Below are 22,569 nucleotides of genomic sequence, written 5' to 3' on the forward strand. Positions count from 1 at the left end.
CTACACACATATATAGACGCTTCAAATCATACATTTTTTTAACCACAGTAATTCTTAGCTGGGGTGCTATATGTTGCAATGATTTTGAGGCCTAGTTTAATTGTCAAATGTCAAGCAATGATTCAACTTTTCAACCCAAAAAATTCCCACCTAAGTACTAAAGAGTTGTTGGAGACAAAAGGCATAATAATCTAGGGTTTGTGGGTAAAAAGGTTTAAAGTGAAATTTGAATCCGACGATTGAGATTAAAAGATGAGATAAAAAAAGAACTTGTCTTTATAACTATATATGTATAGCACTCCCTCTCATCAGAAAGTGAAAACATAGTTGTCAAAGGTAGAGATTTTAGTCTCTTGCATTAATATTCATATCATCAATTCCATCTCCATCATACTTTTGATGAATGGGCCTAAAAGTGGTTAAGGTGTGGTGACTCTTCTTTTTTAAAAATTTTGATGGGTAGTACTAACATATCATCAAGTGTTTGATGTCTTAACGAACGGCTTAAACTCGTTTAGCATGATAATTAAGATATTTGTATCAAAAAATATATTTATTTTTCATTTTGCATCAATTTCTGAATGTTTTAATCATTCCACCCTCTCTAAGTATATACCTAAATCATCTATTCGCCCTAATTGCCTAGTGAATAAATGTAATTACTTACATTTCACTCGTTTAAATGATTTTTTGAGTAATCGAGAATGACAAAGGACAAGTTTGCTTTTTGAATAGTTGACATAGGTCTAAATCCGGGCATTCAGACCCAAACGCACAGAAGTTTTTCAACTAACAACAATGACAAATTTAGTCAAAGCACAAGCTCACAATGCACGACAAATAAGGGTATTGTTCCATACGGTTTGACCCTAGAAAAAGTCACCAACTATGCTATCACCCAAGTAATTACCGGCGTAAATAATGTTAATATGCTCTGACTCAATAAAATAGTGATTGTGGATAGTTTAAAGGGGAAATAGGGTTTTAAACATGCTCCATTGGGCATTGATGGACAAAGGGGGAAGCTAAAGGCATCTTATATTGGTGTTATTATTGTAAAGGGCAATATTTCAATCATTACAGGCGCTCCAATTACATAGATAAAAGCTGTCCCTTTGTACTTCCTTCTCGTATGGACTATTGCTTCTTGTGACAAAGCCCAACAAGCAACGCCAATAGTCCAAAACACCCATTTAATCATTTTTTTGGAACTAATCTTTTTAATTTGGACAAAGAGACATGCTTGAGAAGATATCTTTAAGGACTTTCTATTTTGTCATATTTATTGGGCATGATTACTCTCTCTACCAACTATTTGTTCACAGACATAGCATTATTTTCTATAAGGAACGGAAAAACCTTCAACTTATTCAGTCAGGAAGATTAGTGTACGTGCTCAAAAGTTGGGTCACCTTGGAGTATTAAATTTAACATTATTGGGTGGGGCATAGCAATGTCTATCCGGCCTCTTTCTCACTACAATACATATAATAATTTTTTTAGGAGGCTCCATTGATGGGTTCATCCACCAAATAAATTACAAGTCACTTTGTTTATAACAATTAGTATATTTTGAATTTAGTTTTTTTTTTTTTTTTTTATCATATGAATCTCTCAAAGACATTGCCCTTTGAATGGTATAATAAAACCCCCTGACGAGAGTACCGCATCCTTGAGAATTTCCCTACACGGGATTAGGGCACGCATTTTACAGGTGTGTTTGAATACGAAACTTTTGTACTTAAAATACTCTCCCTCCTATTTTCTTGCCAATTATTAATTAAAATATTATACGGGCACACTTCATCAATTTTTTTTTTCAATTACATTTAAAAACAGCTAAAAATTGATGTAAACAACCTAATTATTTAACTTAATTAACATTTAAAATGTATGCATGTCATTTTCCAAATGACATTATTAATTTCATTACTAAAACAATACCATCTCACTGTATCTCAGTCTCTTAACGCCAAGCACTACGCCTATAACAAGCAAAAAACACTTGCTTTCAAAGTCAATAAAAAAGTTAAAAAAGAAAAAAAAAACATATATAGACCCCCAACCACCTCCTCTCCTACACAACTCAGCATTCAGCCTCCCAATCCTCCATGCCTCGCCGTCGCTACTCGCCGGCGGCTCCACTTCTTCCTCTGCCACTTCTAATCATTCTCTTGCCTACAATTGCTTTGATCCTTTTACTCTCGCTTCTCTCCTTATCCTCTCACATTCTCCGTCCAATTTCAGTAAAGAAAGGTTGGGACTCACTCAATGTGTTATTAGTCTCGTTTGCTGTTATTTGTGGCATTTTCGCTAGACGAAACGAAGATGAACCGATCGCTGATGAAGGCAATACGATGCCGTACGCGATTGAGCAAAAGACGTCACGAAATTCGGTTTCGAATGAGTGGATTGATCATCGGTACTATAATACGACCCCGGCGAGTGGTGCGGGCCGGCTGAAGAGGAATAGTAGCTCGTACCCGGATCTGAGACAAGATTCGGTTGGGGAAACCGGGGAGAACCGGTTCAGGTTCTTCGATGACTTCGATTTGAGTAAATATCGGTCACTGGAGGCGGATGTATTAAATTTTCATCGCCATCGGAGACAGGAGAGTGAAATTCAGGACGAGCCTAAGGAGATTCCAGTGGATACTTTTGTGCTCAGTTCTTCTACTTCTCCACCGTCTCCGTCGAATTCTCCGGCGCCGCCACCACCATCGCCGCCGCAGCCTCCTCCGTCCACAAGACATCAGAAGCCAAGAAGAGCATATAGGTCCGTTGGCCATAAACGGAAGGTTGAGAATTCGAGTGATCACTGTAATGCTGGATTCGAGAAGATTAAATCCCAGCCTCCACCTCCGCCACCGCCAAGGCCACCACCGCCGCCTTCGGTTCCGACTGTTGAAACGGAGCGGAAGTATTCGAAAAGTGAACGGAAAATGAGTAATGCAAGGAACGAGATAAAGATGGCTTTGACTTCACTGTACAGTCAAACAAAGAGAAAGAAGAAAAGGCTGAAAAGAAAAAACCCATCAGATGATTATTCTGATCACGCTCCAGAAGAACCTGTTTATTCCACAAGACCGCCACCATCCCCGCCTCCACCTCCGCCATCTGTCTTTCATAATCTATTTAGAAAAGGAAGCAAAAGTAAGAGAATTCACTCCTGCTCCGCACCACCATCACCGCCACCACCTCCACCTCGATCATCAAAACCTAAAAAGAGCCAAACTCCGACACCACCACCACCGGAGGCTCCACAAACTCCTCGACCAGAATCATCCCGAAGGCGACCTGAGGGCACAACGGGCCGGCCTCCATTGCCGACAAGAACCGACCGATTCTATAATGAAACAGCGAATAACGGAGGACAATCTCGGTTAATTCAAATGCCGCCTCTGCCTCCGCCTCTGACTCGAGGGGATTTTGTTAGAACACGGAGCACTCACAATTCAAGATGTAGCTCTCCCGAATTGGATGATCTTTATGTTTCATCGACTAAGGGAAATCCCGACACGGTCAACACGATGGACGGTGGTGATGGTGTCATGGAATCCGCGTTCTGTCCAAGTCCCGATGTGAACGTAAAGGCTGAAGCATTCATTGCTAGGCTGAGAGATGAGTGGAGACTCGAGAAGATGAATTCCGCGAAGGAGAACCGCAATTTGGACCGTGGACCAGGCCCAAACTTAGGCCCAGGACTAGGCCCCTAGCGTTGGTAGAAAGTTACTTGTAGGTGCAGTACTATATGCTTTTGGGCTTTGAAGGTAGAGAATAATCAATAATATTAATTATAATAGAAATTATAGATGAAATGGGGCCTGAAGAATTGCTTTTTATTCACTCTTGGAGCTCCTGGTGGAGGATATGAAGTGGAATTTAAGTTTGAACATGTGTTTGATCAAGTGACAAGTATAGTCGGTGACTAGCTGTGGTTGTGTGCCATAATTTTCTTGATGGTATTTAGGCATGCTCCGGTGGTTTTTTTTGTTCACCTTGTGGAGTCACTTGCTTATTGATGGTATTGCAATTTGATGTTACCAGTTTGGAACTGTGTATATTTTACGGATCGGGGCTCTTCAATTCGTTTAGAATAACATAATCTAAAATTCTAATTCAATTCGTTTAGAATAGTAGAATCTACAATTATAATCTAATAATTTGGGAGGTATATCAAATCGTCCCACACTTTTGTTTCTTCATTTTTATACTTATGTAACGGTTTATCCGAGTAGCAGCCCATTTGGTGGGAGAATCCGTCCAAGCATTCGCCTGTGAATCTTGGCAACTGCCCAATTCCCAGGCCCACTTAAGTGAAAGCGGTCCTCGTCAATCAAATCCTCTGTGGCCCACTAAGATATCAAGTTGGGCTGATTGACAGCATTAACCACTTCACGGTATTTTGAATTTCTCAATAATCTTTCAATGAAAATCAGATATTTATTATCTAAAAAATGAAAATCGGATAATTTGGATCACAACACGTGGTGTAATCTAGACGCTCGATCCAGAAACTCATGTTTTGGCAAATAGTCAAAATAATCCCCAAACATTTTTAGGGTTTTATCTCACTCCCAAACCATGAAATTAGCTGGTCTCTCGTCCGTCGACAACGCTCACGATGACTCTGTGTGGGCGACTACTTGGGTTCCGGCCACCACCTCTCGGCCTGCCTTACTCCTTACTGGTTCTCTAGACGAGACGGTCAAGCTGTGGCGCGCAGACGATCTTCAATTGGAGCGCACGAATACGGGTCACTGTTTGGGTGTGGTTTCAGTGGCAGCCCACCCATCTGGGGTCATTGCCGCATCGGCTTCGCTTGACAGCTTTGTTCGTGTCTTTGATGTCGACACTAATGCGACAATTGCCACCCTTGAAGCTCCTCCTTCTGAGGTTTGGCAGATGCAGTTTGATCCAAGGGTAATTATACGAAGTTAAAGTAGTGTTATTTAGGATACTAATCCAAACATTACAGTATTTTTGGGGGTGGATGCATGAATTCTCATATGTTTCTCGGTTTATTACAATAATATATGTTATCTCATATGAGACTAAAGGGAAATTATAAGAAACCACTATATATTTCTATATAATCATTGAAAAAAATGGAGGTCGTCTTGAAAATAAAACAGTGACACTGTATTCAAGTGGAAGTGATCAAGCAGCTTGGAAGTGCTTTTGCATTGGCTATACTATTTCACAGATTTAAATCCTGTTCTGGGTGGAGAACTTGGCTGTGAATTATGGCTTAAACTCTGAATATGTTTAAAAATACATCTGTATAATTTGTGATACTAATTTTCTGGTGCTGATGTGAAGTTATTACCTGTTTACTATTTCAATGTTTTCCCAAACTCTTTTTGGCAATGCATTTTTGAAAATAGAAGAACGAAAGTGAGTTTTTTTTTTAATCTCTCATGATTAATGGCAGTTGTTGGAAAGGTTCTATCAACATGTTACTCACATGCTAAGGAGATTATCATTGATCTTATATTTAAGATGAACTCCTCAGTACGTGGAAAGGAAATCCAAAAATTTTAATGCATTGCATTACTTTTTTCCTTTTGTATCAGAAGAGAACATATGCTTAGCCACTTATTTACTGATATGTAATTTTAGGTTATCTTTGTGTTTGTTAAGGATTCATATTTATTTTATCATGGTTTTAACTGCATGATAACTATGGGTGTGTTACTTAAATGCTTATTTTTTTATCAATACATGTATTCTGCGTGCTTTTAGTAGGGCATAGTTTTTTTAAAATTCTTTTTGTTAAGAATATTTTAGCCTAGTATTCTTTGGTAGTTCTTGTGTTTGGTAATTTTGAGTGTCATTTGTTGGAAAGGTTTTTTTTTTGTGTGTGACAAATAAGGGATTTTACTTGTTTGCTTCTGTTCATATGTTGTACTCGATCAGATTGAGCAGAATACTCTGTAATTCATTATTAGAGTAACAGAATGCTTTCGCATTCTTTCATATCAGAGTGCTACTCATGGGGTCCAGGTTTGAGTTTCAATGAATTGAATTATCAAAAAACGCTTGGACAGCCAAAACTAGATCTCTTTTCAACCTGGGAACTTCATTTTAAAGTTCTTATATATATGCCCTCTGTAATTTTTTTGTTAACGAATTCTGATTTTTTTCCTCTGCTTGTCTCTGCAAGTTTCTCTTATAGGCTCGTGTAACTGACCCCGAATTGTTGGAATAAAGACTTTGATGATGATAATTAAAGTTTTCTTGCCTCTGCTTTCTTGCAGAATTTAACTACAAAGGAATATATAATTCCATTCTTTTGTAACTGTGAAAGTTCCTTTCATTTACATGAAAATTTATGTTTATTTGTAGTTTATGCATTTGTTGTAGAAACACCTTAGCCTTGAACTAGAAGGTGGAAAATGGTTCAAAATCTGTTTAAATTGTATTCCTGCTGATGTTGATAGTGGCTCTCATTACAGGGTACCACTCTTGCAGTTGCTGGTGGAGGTAGTGCCTCTGTCAAGCTTTGGGATTCTGCTACTTGGAAACTAATTGCAACCCTATCAGTACCTCGGCCAGAAGGTGGCAAGCCCACTGATAAAAGCAGCAGCAAGAAGTTTGTCTTGTCAGTTGCATGGAGTTCTGATGGGAAACGAATTGCTTGTGGCTCCATGGATGGCACTATCTCTATTTTTGATGTAGCTCGCGCCAAATTCCTACACCACCTGGAAGGCCACACCATGCCTGTGAGGTCTCTTGTGTACTCCCCTACTGAACCTCGGGTACTCTTTAGTGCATCAGATGATGCTCATGTGCACATTTATGATTCTGAGGGAAAAACTCTAATTGCTGCCTTGTCTGGTCATACAAGCTGGGTATTGAGTGTGGATGCAAGTCCAGATGGCTTGGCTGTTGCCACAGGCTCAAGTGATAAAACTGTAAGACTGTGGGATATCAGTATGAGGGCTGCTGTTCAGACAATGACCAACCATTCAGATCAGGTATGGGGCGTGGCTTTCCGACCGCCAGGAGGGACTGGTGTGCGGTTTGGTCGGCTTGCCAGTGTATCGGATGACAAGAGCATTTCGCTCTATGATTACTCTTAAGGCATCTAGTTTTTAGCTACTGCAAACATTAAAATAACTTTAGTTTTTGTAACTTGTAAGGTACAACCTCTGTTATTTATATAATTGCTCTCAAGGTTTTCGGTTTTAATTAACTTTGGTTCTTGACAGGCCATAAACAAGGCCCAATCTGCGTATGGACGTGATCCTGCGAGCCTTTGAAATCTCTATCCAAGTCATCGCTGGCAATGCCAGTTTACTAGTTTTGTTGCTAAGCCACTAACAACTGGCGTCCACGCAAAAAATCCCAAATCCAGCGATTGTTCGTTGCGACGATACGTTCATTAGGGGTGTGAGAATGGTCGGTTACAATCGGTTTTTTCTGATTTTTTTATTAATCCTGATTGGTTGGTTATCGATTGATTCGATTATATCGATAATTTTTTGTACAACCCTGTATAAAACTTATAACCTGAAGCTAGGGATTATTTTGGGTTTAGGGATGGTTACCCTCAGCTTATTAAAAAAAAAAGGTTTCGTAATTGAGCTACTTTGCTTAAGCCCTAGCAATACCACTAATCGAGGTTAACTTGTTTGACTGTATTGGCGTCACGTAATTGAAAACAATGAAGTGAAGGGTAATCACGTAAATAACAGCGAAAGTCTGCCCAAAAAGGGAAAAGTAAGGACAACAAGATTTTGGTCGTCTTTAATGAATCTCGGTCTAATGTCGGTTTTAGAGCTGAATCCGCTGTTGGTGGCGACCACGAACGCGTAACTGCGCCTCTTTCTCACACTCCTGACTCCTCCCTAGTTGGACCCCACTTGACCAGTCTGTGAAGTTGAAGAGAGAGAAACACAGAAGTTCTTCTTTCTCTCTCTCTTACTTATAAACTCTTCTCCTTCGTTTTGTAGAGAGAGAAAGAGAATTTGTTTAAAAAAAAAAAAAACCAAAAAAAGCTTTGAGAAGGGGGAAACAAATCCTCGAAATCAACTTTGTTTGCTTCCGGTTGGTACCATCTTCGCCAGCTCGACAAAATTCAAACAGCTTTGTTTCTCTCGCGGAATTGTCTGTTGGAATTACAGAGCCTCTCTCCGATCCGAGTCGCTGAGTTCCGTTTCTCGCCGACTCGGTGGCGTATCGGATGAGTTAGATCGATTTGTACGATCATCATGGTAAACGGGACTAACTATTTCTTATATCTCTTGATTGGTTGATTTCTTTGACTGGTGGATTTGCTGAGCTGAATATCAGATAAGGAATGGAGAAAATGTTTTTTTGTTTCTGTCTGTTTTTGGAGTTCTGTTTTGGTGTATGAACTTGCAGTTTAATTTGTTTCAAATTTTGCTATTGTAAAAAAAATTGAATGTTTTGACAACAATAGGGGATTTTCCCCCCCTTTAGTGTTGCCTTTTATCAAACTGTTTTGGGAATTCAAGCTGTTTTGTTCATTTCATCCATGAGTAGTAGGGCATGATGCTAAAGATGGGGCAAGACATAGATTTTTGGATATATTTAGTAATTGTCAATTTTGTTCGACGAAAAGCAGGATGATTGCATTATTCATCCGCCTTGGCACCAAGTACAAATCATAGTTTCTGTTTTATGTTCCTAATACTGGGATCTAAAATTTCAAAAATGCCATTAAGTTGTGTTACAACTTACAATAGTATGGCTGACATTTCTATAAGCTAAGTGGAGGCAATAAGTAACGAGTGATACAATGACTTAATGGCGTAAGAGCCTGTGATGGCCTTAGGCATTACTCTATGCTGAACCATCTAACAATTGTGGTAGGTTGAATTACTGATTTTCGGATGCCTTAGTTGGTTTTGCTACTTTGCATTTGGTAATGACGAGTAAATAGCATAATATAATTAATACCTTATGCATCATGCTTTCCAATCTCATTTTGTTAATGGGATTACGGGATCTTTTTGTTTGAGAAATATGGGACATCAATTTACTTAACAAAAAGGTACCAGTTTGACATATCTCATTTGATAAAAGGATAAGGAGAAGCACTAATGTAGTAGAGGGAAAGAGTTAAGTGCAAATAGCATTTATAAATTAATACCTTATGCAACATATTGTCCAATCTCACTTTAAAAGCAAATGCGATTCTATGACCATTTTGCTTGAGAATTTGGGAAAATTATTTTACTCAACATAAAGGTGCAAGTTGTTGTTTCTCATAGACTCTATGCTGGGTAAGAAATGGAGTATCTTTTTCGGTTGCTGTGTGTTTTTGGAGTTATGTTTTGGAGTTTGAATTTTCAATTTAATTTCCTTCAAATTATGCCGTATCAAGCTTTGAATGTTTTTATAACAAAATGAGATAATGTATTGGCTTTTATCGGATGGTTTTGGGAATTGGGGCTGCTTTGTTCCTTTCATGCTTGAGCTATATGACATGATGCCAAAAATGGTACAAGCACATATATTTGGAAATATTTAGTATTTATCGATTTTTTTCATATAGAAAGGCATGGTGCTTGCATTATTAATCAATATTGATTCAAAGTCGTAATTTCTGTTCTTTACTTCTAATGATGGGATTTTAGAAGTTTAAAATTCATATAAGTTGCCCCACAATATGATTTTCTTTTCTACAAAGAAAGTGGAGGCAATAAGTAATAAGTGGTGTGATGTATGAAATGAAGTAAAAACTTGCGACGGGCTTGGTCATTACTCTGCAGTGAGCTATCTAAAACTCTGGTAGGTTGAATGACTGATTTCAGATCCCGTAGTTGGCTCTGCTAGTTTGCATTGGGCAACGATGAGGAAATAGCAGATATAATTGAATACCTTATGCAGCATGCTGTTCAATCTCACTTTAATGCTAATGGGATTTTGGGATCATCTTGTTTGAGAAATATGGGGCATCATTTTACTCAAGGAAAACATACAAGTTTGGTATTTCTCATTTACACCATGCTTGGTAAAAGTTAAAAAAGAAGAAGTACTAATGTGGTAGAGGGAAAAGAGGTAAGCGAACGGTTCCAATCTCTTGTTTGGCTGGAACTTAGAAGGACAAATGGATCTGTAGAAATATGATGAGATACTCTTTCTCAGTGGATTGGATTCCAATACGTTTGAGCTTATGGCTTGTCCCTGAGTTGCATTCCCTTTCCACTAGGCTACGTTACTCAGATTAACTTTGTGGTCTACAATTCGGACCCACACCCAATGAGTGATGACCAATATTATAAAACGATAAACTCACAAATTGATGCCTATGTGATTCATTTCCTTCCCTTTTTACCAAATACGCGAAGGACTAGATAAATTTCCTTCTTTTAGCTTATTTTTTCCTTCCCCCCACTTTTTCATCATTTTTAATCAACAAGTGGTAGTATTAGTTGTATCAGTTGCTTTTGAATTTATGACTGTTTGGTTTATTAGTTCCTACTTTTTTGTGTTTGCAAATCTTTGGCTACTTTGCAGCAATGTATACAATATAGTTGCAATAGCAAAATTTGTCGGTTACACATCTTTGACTGTACTAGACAAATCACTTTTTCTTGTTCAATGAAGCTCTATTTTATTAACAAGCCATTGTTGAAATTTTAGTTCTGTATGATGTGGTCGCCATTATTTTTTGCACATTCACTTTTTCGGCAAGTAAATTATAAGTTGGGATTAAGAGGTTCTCAAGATCTTGGCGACCTGCTAGTATCTTCCTTTTAAGTTTCTGTATGTTGATGATCAATTTCATATGTTACTTGCATTTTAAACTAAACATGTGTTGGCTCTTCAGGTGTCCTCTTCACTTTCTCACCGGCTCTTATATTTGCAGGCTGCACCTGATAACATCATTGTTGGTTCTCATGTATGGGTTGAAGACCCACAGCTGGCATGGATTGATGGAGAAGTCTTTAAAATTAGTGGGGAAAAAGTTCATGTACATACCACCAATGGGAAAACTGTGAGTTTGTGCTGTTACAAATGTTGTTTCCTTCTCTATTATTTGCATATGTTTCTGGTTGTATTCCTAGGTATTTGTATCAATATACTCGGGAACGGGAATGACACTTTTAGTTGGGAATAGTATTGTAGAAACTCGTACTTTGGGCGGCTAAGGAAAACAGTGCTAAGTGATGCTCGATTTCAGTTAAATACTTCCAGCAATAGTCTGTCTTAATTTTTCAGTCGAAGTTCATTGAATTGTTTTTAGTTGGTGCTGTGGTAGTTCAACATTGATGTTAACATTTGTTCCCCTCAGAAAGGCATGATTTCTAATTTTTGTTTTGTTTTTAATGATTCTCAACTTACTCAAAAAATGAGGGCAGGTTGTTGCAAATATCTCGAAAGTTTTTCCAAAAGATACTGAAGCTTCTCCTGGGGGTGAAGATGACATGACCAAGTTGTCTTATTTGCATGAACCAGGGGTTCTGCATAATCTGGCTGCCAGATATGAACTCAATGAGATCTATGTAAGCTACTTTCAAATTTTTTTTTCACAAATGCAGTTGCGGAAGTAGATTTTATTGTAGAAGTTGTATGTATGAGATGTTATTTACAGTTTAACAAAGTGAAGTGCTAACCTTTGTTATCTTTCTCAGACATATACCGGAAATATCCTGATTGCAATTAACCCATTCCAAAGATTGCCGCACCTCTATGATACACACATGATGGAACAATATAAAGGAGCTGCTTTTGGAGAGCTAAGTCCCCATGTCTTTGCAGTGGCAGATGTCGCATACAGGTTAATTTAATTTACTCTATGATTCCTCACCCCTTTCTCCATTTGGAGTTCACTGATTTCTGTACTTGTGAAACAGAGCAATGATTAATGAGGGAAAAAGTAACTCAATTCTGGTTAGTGGGGAAAGTGGTGCTGGTAAGACCGAGACAACAAAGATGCTTATGAGATATCTTGCATACCTAGGAGGTCGATCTGGAGTAGAAGGGCGAACTGTCGAGCAACAAGTTCTAGAAGTAAGACGAAGCTATCATTTTTGGAGTGAAATTGTTGATCTCTAATGTTCTTTGCGGAATTTGCTATATATGCACCAAATTTTGATGTGATTGAAAAGTGGCCTAAAATGATATTTTATTTTTTAATTGGTCTCGACAGTCCAATCCCGTTCTTGAAGCATTTGGCAATGCCAAAACAGTTAGGAACAACAACTCAAGGTGAGCACATGTTTTCTTGATAGGGATTTTTTACAAAACCAATACTTTTGGATGTGGTCTACTCTCCGAAGATTGAGCCATAAAATAAGGCTGGCTCATTACTAACCATGTTATCCATCAATAGCTATGTCTTTACTGATTGATTGAAAGTAAAATACTTGTTAATTATTTCGATGAGAAGAGAGACATTATGCCTTTATATCATTCTGCTCTTCTTTTGAATACTTTTGAAAAAGGTGTATCAACAACTACGATATACTTTCTTACTTTCTTATTTTATTTTCCCCTCCTTGATATAATCTTCTTGATGAAGTTTGGTGCATATATTTTTATGTTAATTATATATGTTTATGTAGCTTATCTGATCATCTTCCACAATGCAGTCGTTTTGGTAAATTTGTTGAGATTCAATTCGACAAGAATGGGAGGATATCTGGTGCAGCAATAAGGACTTACTTGCTCGAAAGATCTCGCGTTTGTCAAGTTTCAGATCCTGAAAGAAACTATCACATCTTTTACCTTCTTTGTGCTGCACCACCTGAGGTATTAAGATTTATTTTTCCTTTACATTGTGCCTAGGTATTTTGCATTAGTTTGTGAGACTGTAGGGCTACTTTCTTGTTTCATCAGTGGTATATGATCCTTGTCATTCATAATTTCCAGGAAAGGGAGAAGTATAAGTTGGGAAACCCAAAGTCATTCCACTATTTAAATCAATCCAACTGCTATGAGTTGGATGGAGTAGATGACATGGGAGAATATCTTGCAACTCGAAGGGCTATGGATGTAGTTGGAATCAGTGAGGAAGAGCAGGTTTCATCTAGATGTCGTTTTACTTCATGTGTTGTAGTAAATAGTACGGACTTGCTGGTTTACTCACATTTTCAATTTTGACTAAAAATTTTATTGCAGGATGGAATTTTTAGGGTTGTAGCTGCAATTTTGCATCTTGGAAATGTTGAATTTTCCAAGGGAGAAGAGATAGACTCTTCTGTCATTAAGGACGAAAAGTCTAGGTTTCATCTTGATGTCACAGCTGAACTGCTCGAGTATGACTCCTAAACTCCCTTTGTGCATTTTACACATTTTTTATCCTTCGAATCAAGGCCATATCTGAACTGTTAGAGATGTATTATTGTATATATATTAGACTATACAATAATAGATCTCTAACATGAACGAGGTTCGTTCAATTACCTTTTGTTTTATTGTAGGTGTGATGCTAAAAGCCTAGAAGATGCTTTGATAAAACGTGTGATGGTGACCCCAGAAGAGGTTATCACTAGAACTCTTGATCCTGTAGCTGCACTGGGTAGTCGGGATGCCTTAGCCAAAACCATATATTCTCGATTGTTTGATTGGTAAAGGAACTTCCTAAACACCACATTTTCTCTTGCTATCTCACATGCACAGACTGCATGATTGTTGCGTGTGTCAAATGATTATTACAAAGATGAACATAATGTAGATATCAAGAAATACTCGTCTTTGTTGATAAAGTTATTTGTGTACCATATATGAACTGTTTGAGGCTTTAAGAGATCTTTATCTGTTACCTACAGGCTTGTGGATAAGATTAATGTTTCAATAGGACAAGATCCAAACTCAAAATCGCTAATCGGAGTTCTCGATATATATGGGTTTGAAAGTTTCAAGTTCAATAGGTAAGATTTTAACTTTAAACATTATTTGTGATTCGATATTTTTGCATTTAAGCTAACATGTTCATACAAATAGTTTTGAGCAGTTCTGTATCAACTTTACAAATGAAAAACTGCAACAACATTTTAATCAGGTTTGCTTTATCTTCAGTTGGTCCATATGTCCACTATTGGAAACAATTCTGCCAAAGTTAAATCTGAATAATATGTGTATATTTGCAGCATGTCTTCAAAATGGAGCAAGAAGAATATACTAAAGAAGAGATTAATTGGAGCTACATAGAATTTGTTGATAACCAGGATGTGTTGGATCTAATTGAAAAGGTGTTTTACTCTCACTTTGTGCTCTATTTAATTTCTATTGTGTCCATTTACGTGTGGGATATCATGTGCTTGATTAAACTTTGTTACGACCATTGAAATTCAATAAAGGTGCGGTGCTGCGGTGATGAGAATCGAGATAATTTGTATAGGAGAGAGAAAGACCTAACAAAACATGACTCGAAGTAGTAAGAAATGATATGGATTTAATAGAAGTTTATGAAAGTATGATCCTAAATAGAAATGAACGGCATAAACAAATGCATGTAATGGATTTTCGTTGATTTTCTCATAGACTCATGTAGTCGACCCGAACTTTTGGGTAAATGCTCAGATGATGATGATGATTGAAACTCAGCTTAATTTCCTTTTTTAACCTTTCAAAAATTAGACAATTTATAATGCTTCTGATTCATATGATTGCTAATGTTTTGTCCAATCTTTTGCAGAAACCTGGGGGAATTATTGCACTTCTAGATGAAGCCTGGTATGCTTCTATTGTTCAGTTTCTGTATTTGTAGAGTAGATTACATACTTCTACCTATGGCTATCTATTTCCCAAACTGTATTCAGACCTCTACAGTAGATGCTTTTATAATTCTAAATTTCTTGTGTTTTTGATTGCTTCACACAGCATGTTCCCTAAATCCACACATGAAACGTTTGCCCAGAAGTTGTATCAGACATTCAAAAACAACAAGCGTTTCGTCAAACCTAAGCTTTCTCGTACTGATTTTACCATCTCTCACTATGCTGGCGAGGTAAGCATGTTTTAGCTTATACTTATGTTGAGCTTCCTTGTACTTTTTAATGAACTGGAAATGTACTGTACTACCTTTTTGTTTACCCAGGTTAATTATCAGGCGGATCAGTTTCTTGACAAAAACAAAGATTATGTCGTGGCAGAGCATGAGGATCTGTTGACGGCATCAAAGTGTACTTTTGTGGCTGGTCTATTTCCTCGGCTTCCTGAGGAATCATCAAAGTCATCTAAATTTTCTTCCATTGGTTCACGCTTTAAGGTATGATTGAGTTTCTTATGAATTTTATTATAGGACAAGATATTTTCTTTTTGACGAAGATTGACATGTGTTCCAAAACTGCAGTTGCAACTTCAGTCTTTGATGGAAACCTTGAATTCAACAGAACCTCACTATATCAGATGTGTAAAGCCAAATAACGCTCTGAAACCTGGGTTGTTTGAAAACTTCAACATTATCCAGCAATTACGTTGTGGTGTGAGTATAATTTTGCCTCACCTTATAATTTGATAATCATGCATTCAATGTTAACTTATTTATTAGATCTTAATTTAGCTTATAAATGTTATGCCGTCTTGTATGTTTGTGGCTATCACCCCCTCCCCTTCTTTTATTTATTGTATTTTTATTTTTAATTTAGGGCGTCCTCGAGGCAATCAGGATCAGCTGTGCCGGGTATCCTACAAGACGAACATTCTATGAGTTTCTTCACCGTTTTGGTGTTCTAGCTCCTGAAGTTTTGGAAGGAAAGTAAGTCATAAAGCTTTTTCATTTTCTAGTTCTTGTAGTTTTGGAAACTATTATGGACATGTGTTTTTACGGGAAGCTCTGCTTTGTGATCAGTTTGGTGTGGGTACCTAGTGCCACATACTATGTTTTTTCTCTCTGCCTTACTCCTTGCTTTACCTTCCCCTTCCTTGTCCCAACTTTCACTCTACCGCATATTGCATTTATTGATAAGTGTTATCATCATTTCCTGTACAGCTATGATGACGAGGTTGCTTGTCAAAAGATTCTGGATAAAAGGGGATTGAAAGGCTACCAGGTAATTTAAATCTCTGTGTAACTTGTTATCCTGATTCTACTTTTGGCTTAGGAACCTTGGAAATGTTGAGGGGTCAACTTTCCTGACTTGTTTAACCCTGTACTACATGGTTGGAGCGAGATTAAAGAACGACGAGGTGGAGCAGAAGAACCAATTTTGTCAAAAAACATTTATGTATAGGATGTGCCTGATATGCTAACCTATTTAATCAATATAAATACATCTGCCCTTCCCCTATCCACCCTGCGTTCACTCTGAGAACCTTGTGTGTGGAAGTTGCTCATACATGGATTATTGCCTGTGCTGTAACCCACATGTACTGCCAACCATGGCAAGAAGGAGATGGGTAAAGAGTCAGCATTAGGCTTTAAAGTTCATGATGGAGGTTTTCTAGTGGATGTGTTGATGGAAGTTTCTTTGGAGGATGTTTGACCAGGACCCATCCCCATTTAACCACAAAAGTACTCTGTTCTTGTCCTTGTGGGATGTAGTTTGGTTGAATACCTAGCCTACTGTCTCACTATTGTCAGTCTTACTCGTTTAGTAGTCTCGATAGAACTCTAAAAAACTTTCAAGTGCTTACAGATCTCACTGCCATCAGTTACGTTGGACATGAGCAAAACCTGATACAAAGTTCGGGAGGATTTACTTTCCTAGTCTTCCTTTATGTTCTTTTCCCCTTTGGTTTCAATCTGTCCGTGCCTGCGTGCAAGTCTTTGAATACTGTGTCTTGCATAAGTAAATATGGATAGAGTGGTCTTGCTTTTGATGCATCTTGCTGGTTGGGTTGGTTAGCTTCTGATATCTTACTTGCATCCAATGTGATTGGTTATGCAGATAGGCAAAACAAAGGTCTTTCTAAGAGCTGGTCAGATGGCTGAACTGGATGCAAGGAGAGCGGAGGTGCTTGGGAACGCAGCTAGAACCATTCAAAGACAAATTCGCACCCATATGGCACGCAAAGAATTTATTGGATTACGCAAAGCTGCTATTGTCTTGCAATCTTACTGCCGGGGTATGCTTGAGTTTTCTGCCGCTACCTTTTTTTTTTGGTCGCTGATTCTACATTTTGATAAATCATTGATTGCTTTAGATGGTGACATGGCATTATAATTGACTATACCTGTACATTTGGATTTGATTTGTGTTAATCAGGCCTTTTTTATCATGTCTTTAAACTGCAGAAATTTTGAATCATATAGTAACCCATTTTTTCGTTTGCTATTTATCATTAGGTGCATCGGCTCGAACAGTGTATGAGCAGATGCGGAGGCAAGCAGCAGCAGTGAAGATTCAGAAGATTTTCAGGCTACATGTTGCCAGGAAATCCTATTTAACACTATGTTCATCTGCAATTACGTTGCAGACAGGATTAAGGGCAATGACAGCGCGCAATGAATTCAGATTCAGAAAGCAAACCAAGGCTGCAATTATTATCCAGGTTATACTGCTGTACCTTTCCTGGTCATATTGCTTAGGTTTATGAGGTGAAGCCATGTGAGTTCCAAATGCAAGAATGCTCTAGTTAACTCAAATTGATTTCGTTTTTCTAAATATTTTTTTTTTGAAGAATCAATTTTTTGTGTTTACTTTTACTTGTTTCTTCCAGGCATATTTGCGTCGCCACATTGCGGATACATATTACAAGAATCTCAAGAAGGCTGTCATAGTAACTCAATGTGGTTGGAGGCGTAGGGTTGCTCGAAGAGAGCTCAGAAATCTCAAAATGGTTTGATTATATACCTTAGCTGTGGTTTACATTCTTTCTCGTGCAACACTGCAACTTATATTTATAATGAAGAAATTCAGGTGGTAACCATTACTTTTAATTCATTCAGGCTGCAAGGGAAACAGGAGCTCTTAAAGAAGCAAAGGACAAGCTAGAAAAGCGTGTGGAAGAACTTACCTGGCGTTTACAGTTGGAGAAGCGATTGAGGGTAATTTATTGTTCTGTAGAAAATTAGCAGGCTGCAAATTGTTTAGTCAGAGAAACTGCACCTTAGGAAACGAACTTCTGCTTAAATTTCAAATGTTGTCAACTTTGATTTGCAGACTGATCTAGAAGAGGAAAAGGCCCAAGAAATTGCAAAGTTACAGGAAGCTTTGCGTGCAATGCAATTACAAGTTGAAGAAGCAAACTCAATAGTTATCAAAGAACGAGATGCAGCTCGGAAGGCTATTGAGGAAGCGCCTCCGATTGTTAAGGAGACTCCTATTTTAGTTCAAGACACGGAAAAGATTGATCTGTTAACAGCTGAGGTAGAGAGTTTAAAGGTAGGTACTAAATTTTTTGCTTCAAATTTTACATTGAAAAAAAAGCCAAGGTATTCATAACAATAGGAATAATGACGTGAATTTAGTGAAAGTGGTTGAGGTTTTCTATGGCATACTCTTTTAACTTGCATGCTGGACTAGTTCAGTGATGCACAGGGGACTCATCTGTGTTCGCTTGAGTTGGAAAATCTCTCTGTTAGAATATATATATATAAATGATGTGAATTACCCAATCCATAGTTAACTTATTGAATTGAATGGCAAAGTAACTAATCATAACATGGTATCAGAGCAGGAGGTCTTGGGTTCAAACCTTAACTTTCGCAATTTGAACCCTCATTTGCTATTGCCCATAGTGTGGGACTTTGTGTGTTTGTTGTTGCCTCAACTCTCAAGTGCGGGCCTTTGTGAGAGTAGCCCTAGTGTTGGGCCTCGTTTGTTGTGCATGTGTTGGCCGTCAGATTGTCCATCCCACACGTGAGGGGGAGTGTTAGAATATATATAAATGATGTGAAATGCCCCAACCCAACAAGTTAACTTATTGGATTCAATGACAAAGTAACTAGTCTTAACACTATCATAACTTGTTTACATGGGATCCCTGTACAGAAGCGTTCTGCCAAATATTAACAACTGAGTGAGATCACATTGCAGAATTCATATGACCATATGAACTCTTATAAATGCACAGGCTTTGCTGCTGACAGAGAGACAAGAAGCAGAGGAGGCAAGGAAAGCTTCCAAAGATGCTGAAGTCAGAAATGGAGAGCTGGCTAAGAAACTTGAAGACGCTGAGAGAAAAGTAGATCAGCTTCAGGAATCTGTACAGAGGTTTGTGAAATCATGTGCTAATTGAACTCCTCCAGACCCACCCACCCCCTTCCCATTGGGGAAGGGCTGTGAGTGCATTTGATAAACCATAGCTATTTGCTCACGGCTGATACTCATAACTCAGGCTAGAAGAGAAACTCTCTAACTCCGAATCAGAGAATCAAGTACTTCGTCAGCAAGCACTTACTATGTCACCAACGGGAAAAACCTTATCTGCACGAACAAAGACGGTGATTATTCAGGTATGTGTGGAATTCTGGTCTCTACTTATCTTTGATTATGACTCAAAAGCTTCAAATGCTGTCTATGAATTTCCAGAGGACTCCAGAGAATGGGAATCTTGTGAATGGAGAAGTGAAGGTTGCAACGGTAAGGGGCTTAAAGTGTTCATAAATGCATCATTGGCATTTTTTCAGTATCAGAACTGCAACTAAAGCGTATTGCTTGTGATTACTATCTGCAACTAGTCTCAGGACATGACTCTGGCTGGATCTAATGTCCGCGAGCCTGAATCCGAGGAGAAACCACAGAAATCGCTGAATGAAAAGCAGCAGGTAAGTGGGTTTTAACTTCCATGATAGGCTGTTGTTTCAAAAAAATAATTTCTGCTCCTATCCTGTAACTTTGGAGGTTTCTTCTTTCTTGCTATCTGTTTCAGGAGAACCAGGAACTCCTGATCAAGTGCATATCGCAAAACTTAGGATTCTCAGGGGGGAAACCTGTTGCTGCTAGTGTCATTTACAAATGTCTTCTCCACTGGAGGTCATTTGAAGTTGAACGTACTAGTATTTTTGACCGCATCATTCAAACAATAGCGTCAGCTATAGAGGTTGCCTTTATGCAATCTTGATATGAACTCTGTAAGACCTTTATATTTGGAGGTGTTGCTTACCGCGTCTTACTAATGGTCATTCTTTACCTTACTGTAGGGCCAGGACAATAACGATGTATTAGCCTACTGGTTATCTAATTCATCCACGTTATTGTTGCTGCTCCAACATACACTCAAGGCTAGTGGAGCAGCTAGCTTGACGCCTCAACGGCGTAGAACATCATCTGCTTCTCTTTTTGGGAGGATGTCTCAAGTGAGAATTGACCATTGCTAATACATGTATCAGGTTCCTGCAGTTTTTAATTCTTCATATTCTTTATCTTCTCATTTCGGTTGTAGGGATTACGGGCTTCTCCGCAAACTGCTGCACTCACCTTTTTTAATGGCCGAGGGCTTGGGAGACTGGATGACTTACGACAGGTTGAGGCCAAGTATCCAGCATTATTGTTTAAGCAGCAGCTGACTGCTTTCCTTGAGAAGATATATGGAATGATAAGAGACAATCTGAAGAAAGAGATCTCGCCGTTGCTTGGATTATGTATTCAGGTTAGTGCCAATCTTTTTCATTGTGCATGCTACAAATGATGTTGCCTTCTCCAAGAAGTCAAAAATAATGAGAAAATTAGCAATGCTAGGAGGATAATGTCCTAACCAGGCAATTAAGTTGATGCACCGAATTTAGCAATTGCCTATTGAGTTAAATGCAAATTCTTATCGTCGGGTAGGAACTGGTCCTGAATCCATGTACTCAATTACTATGAGAAAGAACCAACTTAGTAGTACTAGATAATGAGGGATTATATAGCTAAGTTAAACGCCCGGAGGTTGCTGATCAAGAAAGGAAGGATGAATCCTTTAATGTCTTATGCATGACATGTTGATGATGACCCACTAACATGCAGCCCTGGAAAAACAAATATTGAACATTCTTCTATTTTTGATTCGCAGTGGTCAAACTTCCACCCATAGTATAACAAGCAGCAATAAATCTCTCTCCCCCTATTTCTGGTGTGTATATTATCTTTCGAAACTGATGCAGGCACCCAGGACTTCACGGGCAAGTCTTGTGAAAGGACGTTCACAAGCTAATGCTGTTGCTCAGCAAGCTCTTATTGCTCATTGGCAAAGCATTGTAAAGAACTTAAACAGTTATTTGAAGACAATGAAAGCCAACTATGTGAGTTTAGAAACTTTAGTTAGGAAGTCAACACTTGTTTCCTTCTTTTGGAAAAAGCGTGACATTTTTTTGTGTTCTGGCAGGTACCACCCTTCTTAGTTCGGAAAGTATTTACACAAATATTTTCATTCATTAATGTTCAGCTGTTCAACAGGTAAATGCACTTTAGTTTCTGCTTTCCTTCACCCGTCCCCCTCGCCCTCCTCTCGTACATCATGCCCTTTGTTTGTGTGTTTGTTGTAAGTTTAATAGCATGATTTAATGATAAGTTTTACCTGTTTCTGAAATTGTATACACATATGAATGTCAATTTGTTCAGTCTTCTTCTGAGGCGGGAGTGCTGCTCATTCAGTAATGGGGAGTATGTCAAAGCAGGTTTGGCTGAACTGGAGCAGTGGTGCTACGAAGCAACAGAAGAAGTGAGCACCATGCTATTCCTTTATTATACTCGTATTCCCTTATGGTCATTTCATGTAGTAACCCAAACTCTTGTTCTGTGTAGCATGCTGGATCAGCATGGGATGAATTGAAGCATATAAGACAGGCTGTTGGGTTCCTTGTAAGATTTGTTGCACCACATTCTTGTTCTAGAGCTATCATTATTGCATAATTTGCTAACCAACCTTTCATTCAATTAACACAGGTTATACATCAAAAGCCCAAAAAGACCTTGAACGAAATAACAAAAGAACTTTGTCCTGTACGGCCTCATCTTTTCTGATCTCCTTGTTTTTCGAGGCTTTATGAATTTCCTATATCCCCCTTTTATTATTGACATTGATTGCTTGCTCCCTCAGGTGCTTAGCATACAGCAGCTGTACAGGATAAGTACAATGTACTGGGATGACAAGTACGGCACACACAGTGTGTCTTCTGATGTGAGTTAATATTAGTTTGCAAGAATTGTAAATCTCCATGGCCCTAAAAATGGGTCTTAAATATGTCTATACTATTTGTTGCCCTGTCTTCCTGTTCTCTAGTGTCTAGAAATGTGCACAAGATTCTGAAACCTCTCTAATATTGCAGGTTATATCTAGTATGAGAGTTATGATGACTGAGGACTCGAACAATGCCGTTAGCAGTTCCTTCCTGCTAGATGATGATTCAAGGTAGTTATTTCCAGTAACAATATATTTCCAAATGACATCTTGATTATGTTCTGTCTTTCAACATTAACAAGGTTCATAAGCTTACTTATGATTCATTTAATTATAAATTTGCAGCATCCCATTCACTGTGGATGACATCTCCAAGTCATTGCAAAAAGTTGATATAGCTGAAGTGGAACCTCCACCCTTAATTCGTGAACACTCAGGTTTTGGGTTCTTGCTTCCGCGGTCTGAGTAATGCTCACAGTGAAGGTTGTCTGGTGTCGATATTCATATCCTGTCCGCAAGGACATGTGGTACAGTCTATCCATCTCCATGAGCAAACATAACTCCACTTTGCATCACTGTATACATTTGTACAAATACCCTGCA

The 22,569-nt window shown here is 38.3% G+C and overlaps 3 protein-coding genes across 4 annotated transcripts; all 3 read left to right on the top strand.

The window, feature by feature from the left end:
- The first annotated feature begins 1,776 nt into the window (after window positions 1–1,776).
- On the top strand, window positions 1,777–3,920 carry LOC120005111 (pollen-specific leucine-rich repeat extensin-like protein 1). Its single transcript, XM_038854582.1, has one exon. The coding sequence runs from the start codon at window positions 2,112–2,114 to the stop codon at window positions 3,714–3,716; it is 1,605 nt and encodes a 534-aa protein (XP_038710510.1). The 5' UTR covers window positions 1,777–2,111; the 3' UTR covers window positions 3,717–3,920.
- A 646-nt stretch (window positions 3,921–4,566) lies between these two features.
- Window positions 4,567–7,195, top strand: LOC120005038 (WD repeat-containing protein VIP3-like). The gene is made up of 2 exons (XM_038854467.1): window positions 4,567–4,923; window positions 6,459–7,195. The coding sequence occupies exons 1-2, from the start codon at window positions 4,585–4,587 to the stop codon at window positions 7,083–7,085; spliced, it is 966 nt and encodes a 321-aa protein (XP_038710395.1). The 5' UTR covers window positions 4,567–4,584; the 3' UTR covers window positions 7,086–7,195.
- Window positions 7,196–7,803: 608 nt separating this feature from the next.
- On the top strand, window positions 7,804–22,453 carry LOC120005037 (myosin-17-like). 2 transcript variants are annotated; one of them, XM_038854466.1, is made up of 39 exons: window positions 7,804–8,219; window positions 10,844–10,972; window positions 11,337–11,480; window positions 11,610–11,755; window positions 11,832–11,988; window positions 12,128–12,186; window positions 12,570–12,729; window positions 12,850–12,999; window positions 13,099–13,235; window positions 13,401–13,547; window positions 13,749–13,850; window positions 13,924–13,981; window positions 14,070–14,171; window positions 14,618–14,655; window positions 14,803–14,929; window positions 15,020–15,190; window positions 15,275–15,406; window positions 15,570–15,679; window positions 15,914–15,974; window positions 16,812–16,989; window positions 17,210–17,415; window positions 17,584–17,703; window positions 17,813–17,911; window positions 18,027–18,248; window positions 18,940–19,079; window positions 19,204–19,321; window positions 19,398–19,448; window positions 19,553–19,633; window positions 19,738–19,908; window positions 20,009–20,164; window positions 20,251–20,457; window positions 20,951–21,088; window positions 21,172–21,242; window positions 21,408–21,507; window positions 21,591–21,647; window positions 21,732–21,788; window positions 21,886–21,966; window positions 22,115–22,197; window positions 22,312–22,453. In XM_038854466.1, exons 1-39 carry the CDS (start codon window positions 8,217–8,219, stop codon window positions 22,433–22,435), a joined length of 4,593 nt encoding a protein of 1,530 aa, XP_038710394.1. In that variant the 5' UTR covers window positions 7,804–8,216; the 3' UTR covers window positions 22,436–22,453. The 2 variants fall into 2 exon arrangements, with proteins under 2 accessions (XP_038710394.1, XP_038710393.1); XM_038854465.1 differs by having other exon boundaries at window positions 7,805–8,219; window positions 19,547–19,633.
- Window positions 22,454–22,569: the final 116 nt, after the last annotated feature.

The sequence above is a fragment of the Tripterygium wilfordii genome, chromosome 9 (genome assembly GCF_013401445.1).
Source record: "Tripterygium wilfordii isolate XIE 37 chromosome 9, ASM1340144v1, whole genome shotgun sequence".
Classification (NCBI taxonomy): Eukaryota; Viridiplantae; Streptophyta; class Magnoliopsida; order Celastrales; family Celastraceae; genus Tripterygium; species Tripterygium wilfordii.

Bases quoted from the DNA above. Each gene is read 5' to 3' on its own strand.
- LOC120005111 (XM_038854582.1), top strand. From the start codon at position 2,112: ATGCCTCGCCGTCGCTACTCGCCGGCGGCTCCACTTCTTCCTCTGCCA.
- LOC120005038 (XM_038854467.1), top strand. From the start codon at position 4,585: ATGAAATTAGCTGGTCTCTCGTCCGTCGACAACGCTCACGATGACTCT. The intron at 4,924-6,458 runs GTAATTATACGA...CTCTCATTACAG, and splicing joins AGATGCAGTTTGATCCAAGG to GGTACCACTCTTGCAGTTGC.
- LOC120005037 (XM_038854465.1), top strand. The intron at 11,989-12,127 runs GTAAGACGAAGC...TGGTCTCGACAG, and splicing joins TCGAGCAACAAGTTCTAGAA to TCCAATCCCGTTCTTGAAGC. The intron at 16,990-17,209 runs GTATGCTTGAGT...ATTTATCATTAG, and splicing joins CTTGCAATCTTACTGCCGGG to GTGCATCGGCTCGAACAGTG.